This window comes from Siphateles boraxobius, unplaced genomic scaffold (assembly GCF_051911475.1).
Source record: "Siphateles boraxobius isolate OS27281-9 unplaced genomic scaffold, OSU_SipBor_1 53, whole genome shotgun sequence".
Lineage (NCBI taxonomy): Eukaryota > Metazoa > Chordata > Actinopteri > Cypriniformes > Leuciscidae > Siphateles > Siphateles boraxobius.
The window spans coordinates 4,290,958-4,310,016 of record NW_027509175.1 but is presented as its reverse complement, the minus strand read 5'-3'; the positions used below and the strand labels follow the sequence as shown (position 1 = coordinate 4,310,016).

The 19,059-nt window shown below is 37.6% G+C and overlaps 1 protein-coding gene across 2 annotated transcripts; it reads left to right on the top strand.

The window, feature by feature from the left end:
• Positions 1–5,163: 5,163 nt before the first annotated feature.
• Positions 5,164–17,102, top strand: slc34a2a (solute carrier family 34 member 2a). 2 transcript variants are annotated; one of them, XM_077205062.1, is made up of 13 exons: positions 5,164–5,381; positions 6,586–6,649; positions 6,744–6,854; positions 7,911–8,039; positions 9,054–9,197; positions 9,516–9,627; positions 14,192–14,387; positions 14,612–14,707; positions 14,816–14,903; positions 15,035–15,202; positions 15,353–15,469; positions 16,138–16,262; positions 16,354–17,102. In XM_077205062.1, exons 2-13 carry the CDS (start codon positions 6,589–6,591, stop codon positions 16,906–16,908), a joined length of 1,902 nt encoding a protein of 633 aa, XP_077061177.1. In that variant the 5' UTR covers positions 5,164–5,381; positions 6,586–6,588; the 3' UTR covers positions 16,909–17,102. The 2 variants fall into 2 exon arrangements, with proteins under 2 accessions (XP_077061177.1, XP_077061178.1); XM_077205063.1 differs by lacking the exons at positions 5,164–5,381; positions 6,586–6,649; positions 6,744–6,854; positions 7,911–8,039 and adding an exon at positions 8,785–8,843.
• Positions 17,103–19,059: the final 1,957 nt, after the last annotated feature.

The following is a 19,059-nucleotide window of genomic DNA, read 5'->3' as shown; positions in this document are numbered from 1 at the left end:
ATACTGGAATAACCAATTTTCCAAAACTAAAACTTCAATATGTCACCTGCTGAAACAATGTATTTAAGTAGTTTTATGCAATACAGGTTGCCATAACACATGTCAGGGACGGTTGTAACATGTCTAAAATATAGGCTACATAATGAATCAATCATATAGTCTACTCAAAATGGAAAACATTATTTATCAGTCATGTTATTGTGACTATTCATTTCATGTTTTTAAGTAATGATTACCTTTCTTTTCATACTACATGACAAAAAAGAGGTGAAAACGTCAAATTAAAATGCAAGAAAAAGATTTAATGGGTAGAACACCTCAAAAAAGTTTAAACATGAACTCAAACATTCTCAACAACAGAGAGAGAGACGGGGTGAGGGGCTCGGTAGGCCTAGTCCGAGTCGCAGTTGTGGCAAGTTTAAAAATCCCTTCAGTCCAGTCCTTGTGTGCCCAGGCTTTACAGGACCAGCACTGAGGCTAGACCTCCCTTGGCCTGGAGAAGCTTTCCAAGCACACAATGCAGAATTCATTTTCATCATCAGATGAGTCCTGTATTTTCTGCTTCTTCGGTTTGGATTTTTTGTTGTTGCCGAAATCCATTTTTCTTTTAGCTGCAGACCTGCTTTTCTCAGCCTCCAGTTGTTTTTTCACGGGAGTATTCGAAAGGACAGTATTCCTTTGTTGTCTGCTTTCTTGGGCCCGGATGGACACGGGAGAAAAAGTGTCCATAGCAGAGGATGATGGCTCAGGCTTAGGCTTTGACACCTCACATGGTGTAACTGGGGATGATGCTCTAAGTGGCATGGAGGATGCCACCGTTGCCACATTGGATGATGGAGTTGGCAGTGGGCGGTCTATGGTGCAAAGTCACTGTCACTGAAAATATTCCTATGAAAAGGCCAAATTCCAGTGCATGCAAACCCTGACTAAATATTTGCCGGTGATGCAGCACGGGGAAGGGCACTCTTCACACTGTCTGTCAGATCATAAACGGGCATTGTGGCTCCTGGGTGAGCCTTCATCCAGCTGTCACTGTTGTATACCAGCCTCTTCAGTGGCCCATATACACTGCGATCCAAGGGCTGCAGCTTATGGGAACAGTGGCTGAACTATTGAACAAAATTGCAATATTTGGCATGTTGGGATATTTGACGTTACAACCCGTCCCAGTATCACCAACCATGTTTTCATCTCATGTGAGCTAGCTTGACTGCTAGTTTGACACTTGTTAGACATTTCCATTTTTAGCTTACAAAACAGTGATTCTAATAATACTTGTTTGAATTCATAGACATTTGATCTTATAACAGCATCCAAAAAAGTACATCAGAAAGAAAAGTAATTTTTTTTATCTCAAAAACAAACCTTTGGTAGATAACTCCGTCGGGAAGTTTCAAATGTGGCTCCCTTTTTGGCAAGAATGGAGGGAAACTAACTGAGCATGAGCACAGTGTATGTCATCACTCTAGGTTGTTTCTGATTGGACGATTCAAGGTGTTACAACTGTCCCTGGTCTCCCTAGTAACTGTACTTAATATTTTTGTGTCATGATGATGCGTTCGTAGTTCAGTGCAGTGGTTGGTAAAATCGATACTTTTATTAAAAAAGAATGCATTGAATTGACCAAATGTGATAGTAAAGATATTTAAAAGATTTCTATTTCAAATTAATGGTTTTAACTGTATTATTTGGGGGGGGACGCGATGGGAAAAAACTGTTAATAGGTTAGCAGTTAGTAGGTACCAAATAGGTTGTTGCATTGCAAGATTTACCCGTTTAAATTGCAATTTTCATGTTTGTAAATTACTGTTTTATGCTGTAAAATGTAATCGTTTTTCTGTAAATATGAATTAGTACTGTAATTTTATAGAATTTTTCTGGCAACCACAGCAGTTTTTTTTTTTTTTTAAACAACAGGATTTTTATTTTATTTTATTTGTACAGTGCAGCCTTGGTGAGCAGAAGAGTTTTCTTTCAAAAAACATTAGAAAATCTCACTGACCCCAAACGTTTAAATGGTACTGAATGTCACTTTAATGTCACATGTATTAACAGATATTTTTGTATGCTATTCTGACATTCTTTATCAGTGCTCTGGTGGTTTTAGAGGGAACTGAAAACCAGCTGGTGGCTCCATTAGTCTAAACTGGGAAATCAGTTATTTAGTGTAATCGATCAGCTCCAAACATTGCTCTTCAGGTCACAGGGTCTGTCTGTTTGTTATACTATTTTTAAACAACATTCTATTTTTACTTTCATTTTTAGTGTAGACTGTTTGTCAGTTTATCTAATACATGATAAGAATGATAAACAATATTAGAACAATAATATACTAAACTTCATGATAAGGAAATATTTATTTTGATATCAAACATTTATTACAAACCTTTATTAATCTGTGCTCATTTACAATTCTAACTTGTTTTATTTCACTGTGTTCTGTGGATTGCAATATCAAAATGTCAGTCTATTTTGTCTTTCTAGATTTAACATTTAAAATAGGTGAAACCATGGTTTCCATTGTGACAAATGGCATCAATATGCTCTGAATAATGGGGGGCTGTCATAATATTCACATTCAGTCTTTGTAAAGTATAATTTTGGTGCAGAAAAATGTAATATCTAATATCGCTATAATTAATAGCTATTATTTTCAGTTACAGTTGACACTTAATGAGTGCATTTAAACCAGCAGAGAGCACTGCAATTTCACTCTGAAGTCACAACTTCCTCTTCAAAGAGATTTGGTGTATGAAAAAAACAAAAACAACTAAGGAACAAATCTGAAATACAAACTTGCATTCTTCTGCATTGCTAGACTAATATAAGTCCTAATATGACATCTATGTAAATATATTAGGGACGATTGTTTCCCCCTGAGCCCTGTGAGGACTGGCCATTTGTCCAGGTAGTTTCCTTGCGTATACAGACCCAAATTCTGGCTCCAGCATCCTTGCATCCACATGTAGTTTGGATGGATGGATTTATGGATGTTTCCCCCATTGTCATAATAAAGATCTCATTCATTCAGAAACGTATTGTCATGTGATCCTGTGCGGATTGCAGGGTTACACGGAATGTTCATGCATTGATCAGTGCCCTAGATTTAGGGTTCACACACACACACACACACACACACACACCACACACACCACACACACCACACACACCACACACACCACACACACCACACACACCACACACACACACACACACACACACACACACACACACACACACACACACACACACACACACACACACACACACACACACACACACAGCTTTTTTATTCATTTATTTCATAGTTCTTTAAAAATGTCTGACCATTCACAGTTCAGCTCATTTTATGGATGAATAAAATTAGGTGAGTTATTTTGGCAACTTTTAACTTATTTTGTAACTTTGTACAATTTAAATGTATTATATAAATGTAATATATTTTAAATTTTACAGTTTTTTTCGATCGCTAAACGACAGTGAGCACAACTGGAGCTACATGTGCAAAACTCTAACAACAGTCTGCACAGCAACAGTCACCTGAGCTAAACAGTTCACATCACCTGCAAAATCATTCCAAGCAACACAACTCTTAACACACGACTCAAAACAGACTCAGTGAGCCAAACACTTTGCACAACCCTCACTGAGATAACACACACTGTCACTCAGAACACACTGAGAGTAAAAACACTAGCATCAAACACCAATACAGAAAATATAAACTTTTCATCTTTACAGTTTGAACAATTTCAGTGACTTCATACAAAGTCATATTTTCTTCAAAGAAAAGAGTGACATTCTTTCAGATGATTTACAGTATTTACATTTTTAGAACATAATTCTTTACGTAAGGTAAATGAAATTAGCAGTTTGCTTCAATCTTCAGTTTGTAGTAATTTACGGAATTACAGTAATGAGAAAAAAAATGTAGAAACTAAAAGTACATACTGTAATTCGAACAAATAAGAAACAAGACCTGCTTAGCCTTTCAGCTGAAATTGCAGTCAGCAGTGTTTGAAAGGCACAAGGCTGAAATCTATTCTGTTTTGAATGTGTGGTTCACAGTTTTGACAGCAGTGTGTTAGCATTGAACAAAGTGCTGTAAATCCACAGTGTTGTGCAGGTTGTGGTTAAAGTCATGGGATAAGTGTGTAGAGTTTTGAAAACTGTGTTCAAGCAATGAAAAATGAACTAGAGTTTGGTCCACATGAACTGCTGCTGTGCAGACTGTAGTTAGAGTTTTGCACATGTAGCTCCAGTTGTGCTCACTGTCGTTTAGCGATCGAAAAAAACTGTAATACAGAAAGAAATATGTTATGAAAAACATTTAAGTGTCATTTTAGTATCATTCATATTTATTTTATGTTTTCTATTTTCATTTTAATTTAAGTTAAAGTTTTAGTCATTTTATTGTTTTTTTGTCATTGTTTTATTCATTTCATTTTTCAGTTTCAATTTGTTTAGTGCATGTGAAACTAAATGAAAATGATAAATGTTGTTTTTTTAAATATGAAATGTAGTTTTTTATATTTAATTTTATGTTTAAATTAAAAAAAAAATTTCAGTAACAAAAATGTTTTTTTTGTATGATTTTAGTTTTCAAGGGATAGCTATAAATGTGTGTGTGTGTGTGTGTGTGTGTGTGTGTGTGTGTGTGTGTGTGTGTGTGTGTGTGTGTGTGTGTGTGTGTGTGTGTGTGTGTGTGTGGAAACAATTGTGTAGTAACATCACAGGCCTCTTATTAGGACTTTCATATCCCAAACATTAAAATCCAGACTCCTTTGCACACTCATTAGCTGATACCACGCGTGGACACTTTGAACCATGTGCATAAATGGACAGAAACACACACACACACACACACACACACACACACACACACACACACACACACACACACACACACACACACACACACACACACACACACACACACACACACACACACACACACACACACACACACACACACAGAGTCCCTTACCCATAGTGTTATCACTGACGTGGTAAACCTTGTACAGGGGAATCCTAAATGCTCTGCTGGGCGTTTATAAATGCCTCTGACCGAGCAGAGGTTGTTAGACTGAGCCACTCTGAACAACAGCAGAACTGAAACAGATCACCTGGACACGTGTGTCTCATCGAGTGGTCTCTTTCAAGACAAGTGCTTGTGTTCATGGCTATAGTTTTGTCAGTTATGGTCTAGAAGTAACTACCTGTGCACTGGTAGACAGGTAGAGAGCGAACACGGTTCAGACCATAGATAAGTCACGTATTGAACTCGAAGGCAGGTGAAGTGGGCTGAACATCCCCACGCACACGGCTGAAAGATTCGGAAGTGTTTGGACAGCTTTAGCTTTGAGAAACTACACCATCAGGTGAGTGCTTTGTGAAAATGCCTTCATTAAATGATATTTTTAAAAAACATTTCAAGTAATATATGTGGTGACACTTTACAATAAGTTCACATTAGTTAATGTTGGTTAATGCATCAACTTTGAATAATGATATTAACTAACAATATGTTTCATAGTTAATAGTTCATAAAAAAATTACTTTCATTGTTAGTTCATGTTAACTCCATTGCAAAAATTAACAGATACAACTTTTGATTTTAATAATGTATTAGTAAATGTTGAAATTAACTAGGATTAAAAAATGCTTTATAATATATAAATGATTTATTAATTCAAATCATCTTAATAATTGTCATTTAATTATATCATAGGTCTTATTATTGATTATATGTTAACACACTTAAATTCATCCTAAAACCTTTTGTGACAAAGCATTATTTAATTTCATAATTTCATTCTTTTTAGGAAAATACTTGTAGACTAATAGAAACACTTTCTATTATTCCAGCCAAATAGTTGTACTATTCTTCAAAAGCTTTAAAACAACAACATGGAAAAGATGAAATTCTGTTGTAACATTTACATTAATATTTTAACATTCATTTTGTATATAGCCAATAACATTAGATGAGCCACGTAGTCATTCACATTCTGTTCATTGTCAGTGCAGAAGCCAGTGCGGAAATTGTTTGGCACAGCAAAGAAATCAATATAAAACCATGTGAGTTTGATCGATCGAGGAAGCTCTAATTATTGAGAAGCCGTGTGTTGTGTCCATTTACTTACAAAAAAACAAATAGGGTGAATTCAGGATGATTGGGATACTTTTTCCCAGTCATCTCACTGGCAAAAAGTGTCCAACCTGAATTAAACCTACCAATCAAAAATGAGGACCTTGAATTTTGACAGTCATTGATTGTAATTCTTATAATGAATAATTTATCTGAATGATAGAAATCCATTACAGAAATCTTAATAAATAGTAAATTTTTATCTTTCATATGACATATTATTTTTTTCCACACTAATAAAACAATTTCATAAGCATAGCAAAACACCAATAGATCCTGACTGGAGTATCACTGTGAGCATTATGAAAATGGCATTCTTAGATAACATTACCATTTCATAAAAGATACTGCAAGCGATTACAAACTATATATAGCCCATAAAACTGAAAAGGGATCAATAAAACAGTGACATAATTGATATTTATATTTCACAGACAATGGCACCGCGACCGAAGCAAGAGGATGAATCTGAGGGGAAGCCAACAGAAACACTTGACGGTATGAACAGTGAACATCTGAATATAAATCTTAAATCCAAACAAACCTCATTTTAACAAGTTGCTCTCTCTCTTTCCTTCACACGTTCTCTTAGTTCCCCGAAATAAGTCTCTCTCCATAGCCCCTGCTCTTTCCACAGCAGCTCTGATTGAGGATGATCCCTGGGACATGGCAGAATTGCAGGACACGGGGGTTAAATGGGCAGGTATGCTGAATGTTAGGTTGGCAGTGATTTTCACTGACCAAAAGCTTTACTATAGGCCTTCACATTTTCTTTTTTGTTTATGAAGCCTATACTGGATCATATAATTTCTAAGACCTTTAAACTACCAACACGGTCAAAACCTGTTGTAAAATTCTTCTGCATGCCTAGCAAAAAAGGTATTTTCAGCATAATTATAAAAAATGTCAACCTTCAAGTAGTGTTGCACGTCTTTTTGTTTTGAAATCGTAACTGATTTTTATAAAGTAAACTTTAATATTGTTATTAATATTTCAAGGTACACACTGACTGGACTGAAGCAACTTAGGTTGTCTTTATTATCGTTAAAAAGCATGTTAAAATGTGAGTATCAAATCAGGCTTTACAGGAACGTTTATTTTTACAGGTCTTAATCATCATTGTATGGCATTAGATTATATGGTTTGTCTCCCGCAATAAAAACTACAGAGCTTTGATCATAAAACTAAAAATAATCTTACTAAGACATGCTGTTGGGAGATATGAGATAAGTGACAACTGAAATGCAGTCTGTTATATAAAAATCCATTAATTTACATCAGAATTCCATATTAATGTGTGGCCATATATTTCAGCAACTGCACCAAATTGCATATACTACCTGTGGCAACATTTTTGCAAAATACGCACCAATACGTAGCAACAAATCATTGGTCTAACAGAAATGAACACAATAGGCGTGATAAAACGTTGCCTAAACACGCTTTTAGCGCCACCCACTGGACATTTCACGTCGAAACTGTTGAAACTGAAAAACGACGCAAAGTATTTTACGTTTTGCAAAATAAAATTGCCTCAGGTACGTTTTTCAAACGAGCCTATTTGCTCAGTTTGGTCCTCTAAATAATACTGTTTTTTCTCTTCTCGAATGTGAGCTCTATATTCTCACTTTGAGCCATAACCTTTTTATTTTTAGACTTTAAAAAAAATTGTCCATTTTGTTTAAACATGTTTTATTTTACTGAGTATTATTTCATATGTCAGGCTTCACATAATGTTTTCTGTCTGTAAATTGTCTAGATCTGGACACTAAAAGGAAGATCCTGAGAGTTCTAACCACAGTAGCAAAATTTATTGTGCTGGTTGGTTTGCTCTACATGTTTGTTTGCTCACTGGACATCCTCAGCTCAGCCTTCCAGCTTGTTGGAGGTAAACTCAACAGAAATATACAAAAATACAGTTTTCAATGGTTCTTAGATTAATGATGCTTTTATTCATTTCAGTGCACTGGTTTCGTGGTTCTGTAAAGGGTTCATCCAAAAATGAAAAAAAACTGCCATCACTATCTCACCTCCTGTTGTTCCAAACTTTTCTTTCTTCTGTGTGACTTAAAAAAAGACATGTTGGTAACCAAACAATTTGGATCTCATTGACTTACATGGTGTGGACAAAAATACTTCAGGGGTCAATGGGAACCAAAACTATTTGGTTAAAGCAACACCAAGGAATTTTTCCTCTGCAGTCGCCCTACAGGTTGGAAGCGGAATTGTCCATTACCGCTGTCGTAAATAATTTAGCCTACCGCAGCCATACTGTCAAATATACTCGCTGTTTATCCAGCACCGGCTTTGGAATCAACAATGGCCACAGACAAGGTAGAGTATGATGCATGATTTTATGAAAGACATCACAAACGAAGAAAAACTATGTATGCCGTTAAGCAGTCGAATTTTGTAGTTCTTTTTGTGCTCCGATTTGTACCTGGAACCCGAAGTTACACAGTGCAAGTAAAAGCGATACAGAACACGTCAGGCTATGGCAGACGTGTCATTTAACCTATTGTAAGTCGATGTTCCATCACAAGGGTCTTGGAAATACATTATGAAGGTTGAAAAACTAGTGTTACTTTAAGTCCCGCTCAGAGGTTTACACGCACAGATCTTACTGGCGTTACACGAGCAACATTCTTCAAAATATCTTCTTTTATGTTCCACAGAAGAACGATTCATAAAGGTTTGGAACGACATGAGGGTGAAATGATGACAGCATTTGCATTTTTTGGGTGAACTATCCCTTTAAATTAGCACACAGGTGGCTTTTTAAAAAAGTTTCTTAAACCATGGCATCAGGCTAAGTCAACTCTTCTGGTTTTAAGTGGACCATTTTTTAAGACTACAAAGTTACTAAACTTGTTATGTGTGACAAGGATGTGTGTTTTCTCAGGAAAAGCAGCAGGGGACATCTTCCAGGAAAATAAAGTGCTCTCAAACCCTTTGGCAGGCCTGGTAATTGGGATGCTAGTAACTCTCCTAGTCCAGAGCTCCAGCACCTCCTCATCTATTGTGGTCAGCATGGTCTCTTCTGGATGTGAGTATCAAATCATACTAATACTGATGACTTGACATCACTGATAAGGAATGTAAAAAATGAATGTATCAATCTAAAAAATGAAAGTTCATTGCAACTTCATAATTGATTTTATTGCACATTCAGTATAGAGTTTTTAAACAGGCACTTACTGTATATCGTCAGTAGAAACAATTTTCTTTTAGTCTTCTTGAGCATAAATGCAAAATCTTTGAACAGAATTTAATCAAATTGACCTGAATCAGAATTTCAGATTTTCAAATCTCGATATAAGTAAATCCCACGTTAAATAAATAAATATAAACTACTTTTCAACAGTGCTGGAGGTCTCAACTGCTGTTCCTATTATTATGGGGACCAACATTGGCACATCAGTCACAAATACTGTTGTAGCCATGACACAAGTTGGCGACAGGAACATGTTCCGCAGGTAAGAATAAGGCATTAAAGGTCCCATATTATGCCCCTTTTCACAAGATGTACAATAAGTCTCTGATGTCCCCAGAGTGTGTATGTGAAGTTTTAGCTCAAAATACCCAACAGATCATTTTTTTACACCATGTTTAAATTGTCATTTTTTGGTGCTCAGAAAAACGCGCTGTTTTAGTGTGTTCCCCTTTAAATGCAAATGAGTACGGCACAAGGGGCGGGGCTTCAAGATCTCACGCTCAGGGGGCTTTTCCACTGGGCTCGTTTGCTGCGGTCCGAGCCCGAGCGCGTTTGTTCCCGGCGCCCCCCGCAGCGTTGGTCTGGTTTCACACTCAACTTGATTCTATCGAACTCTGGTGCGTTTGCGTGCATCTTACGTCATTGCAAACGTGCACGGCGCATGATAGAAAACACGACGCGGGTCAATATATTGTGTTTTTTATTAATTTGGTGCCATTATTCATAGCTGAGTAAACAACCCAGGTTAACTGTGTGTGTGTGTGTGTTTCGCATAAGCTGTTTTTCCGCTGCTTGCAAATGGACTCTTTTGAGGAGACAGTGGATTTCCATTAATTTGTTGCCCTGATTGCACGCACTATGCGCGAATACACTGTAGACTCACTCTTGCTCGTATCCAGGGTAAATCTTCATCCCTTACGTGTGTTTTATTTAACTAAATACATCATAATCGACTAAAACGCATTCGCAGGATACTTTACTTCCTGAACAAGTGCGCACCCGAGTCCGTGTAGTTTTCACATACACGCGAATCGCAGCACGGTTCGGGAGCAACCGAACTCAGACCACCTCCTCCAGGTAGTCTCGGGTTCGGTACCCCAGTGCGCACCAGGGTCCCATGACAGGGTTCACATTAGCGATTTTTCATGCGAACCGTGCCCCGTTCCGAACTAAACTGCCAGTGTGAAAGCCCCCTAAGTCTCAGGACAATTGTGCTGCGTCCCAATTCGCCTACTTATACTACGCCCTAAAAGTATGTACTCTTTTTCTGAAGAAAAAGCACATACTTTTGAGTGTGTAGGAAAAGAGTAGGCAAGCTTTGGGACATAGCCTACTACTTCGTCATATTTAACGGACAGCTCTGTCGCGTGCATCACCGTAAACTGCCGTCAATCATCTCGTCACAGTTAAAATCCTCCATCCAATCTACTATAATTTCTTACCGTTACGGAGAGAAATGTAGTAGCTCGTTCATCTACCAGTCGGTCTTTCATGCGGAGGAGACTCTGCACTCTCCTCATGTGTTTGCAATTTGAATGTAATGATGCATTTAACATTTAATGGCTAAACGTATCTTTACAAAAGTTCACAATGCTGCTGCAGATGCAATATAACGTAGCCAACATTGAATAAATACATTTTCGTCAGGTTAGATACTGATAATTAATCACTTAAACCCCTTTATCTAAACCTATCTACACAACCGCCGGACTCGCGCGTCCTCCGTGTCTGTAGTTTTTTTTAACACTTTTCACTCGTGTTTGTAGTTCTAACCGAATCCTCGTCCAACGCGCGATGGGTTGTGGGCAATATCAGCCGTTAGAATGTGTATCGATCTGCACTTCGGATTCTGACCGGATATAGTAGACCATCCGGGTCTCTTTGGGACACTCATTTCAACATACTACGATTTGGGACGTACTAGTTCTATTTTCGAATACTATCTAGGACGGATAGTATGCGAATTGGGACGCAGCATCGGCTTTATGCCCAGCTGCACTACTTTTTGAACTTCAGCCAGCTCCTTTGTTTCCTGTCTGCCATTATTGGACAAACTGATTAATCCAGGTGTGCCTGGCCTCAGTAACAATAATCAGGCACACCTGGATTAATCAGTTTGTCCAATAATGGCAGACAGGAAACAAAGGAGCTGGCTGAAGTTCAGGAAGTACTGAAGCTGGTAATAAAGCCTATTATCTCCCGGAATGATGATAATAATATCAGAAACTCTCAGTAACGGTATTCATTTCGACCCGGAGTCGGACAATAATGCCTACAGAGTCAGAGTGATGTATAGAGATGGAACAGGTGTAGTTTAGTAATTTAATTACGGTTATAACGTATTTGTCATCTGCTTGTATGTATCCACTATTAATAGCCTACAAGTCTGCTGTTTCGGACCAGGTCCAAATGATGATCAAACATATACTGATGAGTTTAATAAAGATTATTGTACATAACACAAAAGATGAAGCGTCAGTTTTACTTCAGAAACTCACCGTAAGAGCTGAGTAAACGGTAAGATATAAGAAGTGCGCAAGTACATAAACGAATTTCGGTAGAGTTGAGGGAGCATTTTCTTTCAAAACTAAATAATTCCACCTCATCTTCAGCGGCTGCCTCAGATTTCGGGAGTTGTAGAGAGAGCTATGTGGATTAATACATCCAGCCACACAACACCTACACAACGCTGGGAGACATTGGCCCTGTCCCAAATGGCGCACTTCATGCGGACTTTCGGTCTCGTGGACTTAAATTGCGCGTGCTCGCCGAGTCTACAAGTCCGTAGAGCGTCCCATTTTGCATTTTAAAGCTCTGAAGTGTGCTCAGCAGCGCCCCCTTTGTACCCTTGAAGCGGTCTTTCGCGAAGCCCGCTTAGATGCAGGCTCCACGCTTTTTAACTACCCAGGAATCCTTGCGAAATGCCAATCAGAAAACGGATGTGTTTATTTGTGTTTATTTATTTATTTGATCAGGGACAATGCACAAAAAAACATTAATCTAAGAAAGAAGAGATGTCATGTGCCAGGTTCTAGCAAAAATGCTAATTTCCGCCTGGGAGGATGGGAGGAGATTTCCCTCACGGACTGTTAACATGGCTTTATGGCGTACATTTTACCAGTTGTTACTTACAGTTTATACAAACATTATCGACCAGTGGTTGATATCTCAAACATAATAATAGCGTGTTAAATAATACGATCGCATTATGATTCATTACATAAATAGAACCGAATGTCATGGCTTTACTGAGTCATATAAACGTAGTATGAATATTGAAACCTATACATTTTTCTTAAACTCATTTACATTTTAATTTTGTGTTAAAATTGAACATTATGTATTATTATGTACAACTGTATTGATCATTTACATAACCATGACATCTATTCTAATGCCCAGGTGGCATGTAGGCCTACAATTATAGAACTGTAAAAGCAGGCTGTGTAGTTCACATGGACATAAGATTTGGGAAAATAAAATAAATCCTGTTCTCGATGCTAAAGACTGTAATTTTGTTTTAATGATATTTGTGATATTTTTATAATAAAGGGATTGATGAGATGACCTTTAAGTTTATTCAGCTTCGACGTCTGAGCTAAGACCTTCTTCCTGTTTCCGGCGTGACGATCGAGTCTGTCCCAAAAATACCTCTCAATGCGCCCTCGCGGACTCGCGCTAAGGGGCCTTATAGGTCTGCACTACATGACGTCACTGAAGTGTGGACTCTGAGGAAGTCCACAAGTCCGGAGTGTGCTATTTGGGGCAGGGCCATTCTCGTCAGTCCAGCAGCTTTGTGAACTAGATCAGGGCGGGTCTATGTTAGAACGGCAGTGTCTGTCAACACTCGTGGGCGGGGCCTGTACTTACTGACGTCACTAAAACAGCATTCTGAAAACAGGTCGTTGGGAGACACTGCTGATGATTTATGGGAATTAATAAAAAAGGAGAGAGTGGATTTTTATCACTATTGGGTGGTTGTGTACACACACTGCCAACACACATTTATGTCCAAACAGCATGCAAAAGTGAATTTTGCATAATATGGGACCTTTAATATAAAGTTCATAATGTGTAGAGCTGCTTATATCTGAGCTGAACTCGTTTCATTATTGATGACCTTCACACAGTTATTAAAACTGAACTGAATCAACCCTGAACTGACCTAGGCTGAATAACGGCACTATTAGACTCTTTTTAGAGTTGGGGTTCTTTGCCACTGTCTGTTACTTTGCCTAGCTTAGTTGGGGTTTAACAGACACTTAATATTCAGTAATATTGCATTATCGATTTGACTCCAGTTACACTACTGGATAGGGATTAAAACTTGAACTGAATTGAGCTGAATGATGACACTATTGTCTTCTGCAGAGCTGGTTTATAGCTGAATCGACATGAATTTAACACATTTCTGATGATCTTTACACAGTTAATGAACTGAACTAAATCAACAGTGAACTGACTTGAAATCAATGACACTATTGTCTTTTCAGAGCTGCTTTACAGGCAGAATTTGAATTAGTCTCATATTAAATGACATTTGCATGATTGATTCTGTTATTTTCCTGTTTATTATTGTGACGCTGCTTTGAAACAATCTGTTGTTTAAAGCGCTAAAGGTGACTTGACTTATTATATCATGACTGGATAGAACATTACATGAAGCAAGGACTGATTTCATTCTTCAGAGAGAAATTCACTTAATAGGAACAGTTCACCCAAAAATGAAAATTCTGTCATCATTGACTTGAGGGATTAAATTATGACAGAATTGACAGAAAGATATTAATGATATTTTTTGAGATGTGACCCTTTTCTGTGTCCAGGGCATTTGCGGGAGCCACCGTGCACGATTTCTTTAACTGGCTTTCAGTCCTGGTGCTGTTGCCATTGGAAATTGCCTCAGGTTACCTGGTGAAGCTCACAAGCCTTATAGTGAGCTCATTTAATATCCAGAGTGGAGAAAATGCACCAGCCCTTCTGAAAGTTATCACTGAACCTCTCACCCACTCTATCATTGAGGTATGTATGAGTGTGTGTAGGTATGAGTTATGTCGGTATGTTGAAAGAAGCTAACATTAATGAGGACAAGAAGAGAGTGAATTACCCCACGCACACCTTATATTGCCCTTCTGTACAGTACAAAGTTACAAGGGTTGTTGTTCACTAATAGAGAGAGAGAGATAATCATCTTAAATATAAAGGAGATTAGCATTATCATAATAATTATTGTTCTTCATTTTCAGCTGGATGAGTCTGTGATAAGCGGCATTGCCACTGGAGACACTGAAGCCAAAAACAAATCTCTCATCAAGATCTGGTGCCAGACAGCCTCAAACACTGTAATTTTTCTATCCGATGCAATGTGCCAGATAAAAAATAAAAAAAAGCCATATTATTTTGACATAATTCTGGGGTTTTCTGATTTTTCTGATGTTGTTTGTGTCTAGACTCTACAGAATGTGACAGCAGCAAATTGCAGTGACTATGCTTGTTGGGAATTGAAAAATGTTACAGAAATTATAAACATAAAAAAATGTGAGTTTGAAATTGACACCCACTTTCATTGATATTGAGCAATAATTATGACTAAAGTCAAATACAGACTACAGCACTATACAGAAACAAGCAGACACTCACTCATCTGTGGTCTCTCTCTATTCAAACAGGCAATCACATCTTTGTAAACGCAAACCTTTCTGACCTGGTGGTGGGTCTGATTCTGCTGGCTTGTTCTCTGCTCGTCCTGTGCACTTGTCTCATTTTGATTGTGAAACTGCTCAACTCGATGCTCAAGGGCCAGGTTGCTGTGGTCATCAAGAAGATAATGAACACTGGTCAGCATTCTTGAGATACATATATGAACCAGAGAGCAGATTTAGAGGTTAACTCCTGTTAAAATAAGACATAAAGAAAAAAGAATCAACTGATATATTTTAATGTTAATATATGTTATTTATTTGTTTATTGATTGTGTCTATGCACAGATTTTCCATTTCCATTTGCATGGCTGACTGGATATATTGCAATTCTGGTTGGAGCAGGAATGACCTTTATTGTCCAGAGCAGTTCTGTATTTACCTCGGCTATAACTCCTCTTGTCGGTCAGTACAGCCATCTATCTATTCTTAGTCTTTTATTAAGGTATTATGATCCATTTTGTCAGTGATGCAATGTTGTTCAATTATTTACTCACTCACCCATACCTGACTAAATATGTCTAATTGGTGAACGAATCATTCAAATTTTTTTTGTAAACCAGATCATTCAATGAAAAGATTTGAGAGAATGATTTATAAGAGTTATTCATTCATTTTCATGAACTGGGCGTTGCAACTGTACTTCTCTCATGAATGTGCCAAAGAGAACATAACTTAAATTTTAGTCTGTTCCTCCCCTTCAGAAGACTATAAATATATAAGTAATAAGGGCTACTTTTAGTTTTGCATAATTGTTTTAAAGCTTTTAAGCTGCAATTGTCCTAAAAGTTAATTACAATTGCATGAAAAGAAAGTCATAACGGTTTGGAATGACATGAGGGTGAATGCACAATACCCTAATTTTTTGCTTTAAGACAGTATATGTTTGTTCTGTTCTGTTTTACCTCTTTTTGTTTACTTATCTTGCTGTAAATTACTGGGAAATCAATTTGCCTGCTTTATTCAAAGAACATTTGAGCGTATTTCACTATTTAACAACCAAAACTAGTAAAGCCTAGCTGTTGGACGTTGAGGTGTGTGTAAAGTGACACTTGTGTTTTTTTTTATTTCAGGTATTGGTGTTATAAAAATTGAAAGGGTATATCCTCTTTCCCTGGGATCCAATATTGGAACCACTGCTACTGCAATATTAGCCGCCATGGCTAGTCCAGGGGAAACACTTGAAAATTCATTACAGGTTAGCATGACATGCAAATATATTCAAGCATAATCCCAATCACTCATACACCCAGTCCATAACTTCATGGTGTAACTCTTCTCTCCATTAGATCGCATTGGTTCATCTCTTCTTTAACATCTCTGGGATTTTGCTGTGGTATCCAATCCCTTTCACACGTTTCCCCATTCGAATGGCAAAGGCTGTTGGTGAAATATCAGCCAAGTACCGTTGGTTTTCGGGCATTTACATCATCTTCTGCTTCTTTGCTTTACCTCTATTTGTCTTCGGCCTTTCTTTGGCTGGTTGGCAGGTCCTTGTGGGGGTTCTTGTTCCCATAGTGGCTGTTCTGATCTTCGCTATCATTGTTAATATTCTACAGAAGCACAAACCTCAGCGGCTTCCTTCCGCTCTCCGGTCTTGGAACTTCCTCCCTCTATGGGCCCACTCTCTTGAACCATGGGATAGAGTGGTTACCATAATGGTCGCTCACTGCTGCTGTTGCTGCAAGTGCTGCAATGTTACGGAGGAAGATGAAGAAAAGGGAAAACATGAAAATATGGATCATGGAATAGAATTGTATGATAATCCGACAATGACTGATGAGATCAAGGACGCCAAGAAAACATCAGACAATTGTGAAATCCTCAGGGCAACCTCTTTTTAGAGTTTAACAGAGCATTATAGGTTATTATTACTAAACATATCCAACTCAAACTGGATTAAGTTTTTTAAAACTTGCAGTTGACAGTAGGTTATATCAGTGAACAGAAAGAAAAAAACGAAAACCAGTATATTTAATTTTAAATTCTTACATTTATTATACTTCTTATATTGACATTTTTATACAAAGATCTTATTTTGTACAGGAAATTGTAAATGTTATTGTTAAATAATCTTACACTCACCTAAAGGATTATTAGGAACACCTGTTCAATTTCTCATTAATGCAAGTATCTAATCAACCAATCACATGGCAGTTGCTTCAATGCATTTAGGGGTGTGGTCCTGGTCAAGACAATCTCCTGAACTCCAAACTGAATGTCAGAATGGGAAACAGGTGATTTAAGCAATTTTGAGCGTGGCATGGTTGTTGGTGCCAGACGGGCCGGTCTGAGTATTTCACTATCTGCTCAGTTACTGGGATTTTCACGCACAAACATTTCTAGGGTTTACAAAGAATAGTTTGAAAAGGGAAAAACATCCAGTATGCGGCAGTCCTGTGGGTGAAGATGCCTTGTTGGTGCTAGAGGTCAGAGGAGAATGGGCTGACTGATTCAAGCTGATAGAAGAGCAGCTTTGACTGAAATAACCACTCGTTACAACCGAGGTATGCAGCAAAGCATTTGTGAAGCCACAACACGCACAACCTTGAGGCGGATGGGCTACAACAGCAGAAGACCCCACCGGGTCTTTCCCACCGGAAAAATGTTGCCTGGTCTGATGAGTCTCGATTTTTGTTGAGACGTTCAGATGGTAGAGTCAGAATTTGACTAAACAGAATGAGAACATGGATCCATCATGCCTTATTAGCACTGTGCAGGCTGGTGGTGGTGGTGTAATGGTGTGGGGGATGTTTTCTTGGCACACTTTAGGCCCCTTAGAGCCAATTGGGCATCGTTTAAATGCCACGGCCTACCTGAGCATTGTTTCTGACCATGTCCATCCCTTTATGGCCACCATGTACCCATCCTCTGATGGCTACTTCCAGCAGGATAATGCACCATGTCACAAAGCTCGAATCATTTCAAATTGGTTTCTTGAACATGACAATGAGTTCACTGTAATAAAATGGCCCCCACAGTCACAAGATCTCAATCCAATAGAGCATCTTTGGGATGTGGTGGAACGTGAGCTTCGTGCCCTGGATGTGCATCCCACAAATCTCCATCAACTGCAAGATGCTATCCTATCAATATGGGCCAACATTTCTAAAGAATGCTTTCAGCACCTTGTTGAATCAATGCCACGTATAATTAAGGCAGTTCTGAAGGCGAAAGGGGGTCAAACACAGTATTATTATAGTGTTCCTAATAATCCTTTAGGTGAGTGTATGTTACTCTGTGAGATTTTGTGATTGTCATTTTACTTGTGTCAACATAAAATGCATACATTTATTTTTAATACCTAGTTGGAAATAAACGCCAGCTTTCACACAAACAAAGTCTGAGAAACAAAAACAAACAACAAAATCAGTTCAACTCTGCATTATTCTCCATTTCCTTTTATTTATGTAAACTTTATTTAACATGGGCCTTTGTATACTGTAAAATATTGCCATGAATTTACAATATTAAACCTTAATTTCTTGCAGTAAATTACTGTATTCATAATTGTATTAGTGTTACAAAACACAACTTGCACTGTGTTACATGGGAAAAGATTGACTTTTAAGTCTGATCATAATGTAGTCTATGCTACTGTACAGTACTGCAAAGTGCACATTTGAACTGTACAGTACATACATAATATAATCTTTTATAAAAAAGGAGGAATTAATGTTGTTATTGTTGACAGCTCGTTCATTATGATTCTACAGGACAATGTCTTTATCATTTTCTGCTACTTCGCTTTCAAGACAGTTTATCTATTGTAATTTAACTGATGAATTAACTACTATTGTAAAAAAAACTTACTGTGAAAGTATGACTAGAAGAAAGGAATACTGCAAACTATATAACATTTCAAAAGTGTACACAACATTAAATATTTGTTCTTTGAAAGTATCTAAAAGCTAGGAAAATACTGTAAATTCACGCTTTTACAATGTACTCAACACAATTAAAAATATATTTCTGAAATCTGTGACCTATATATT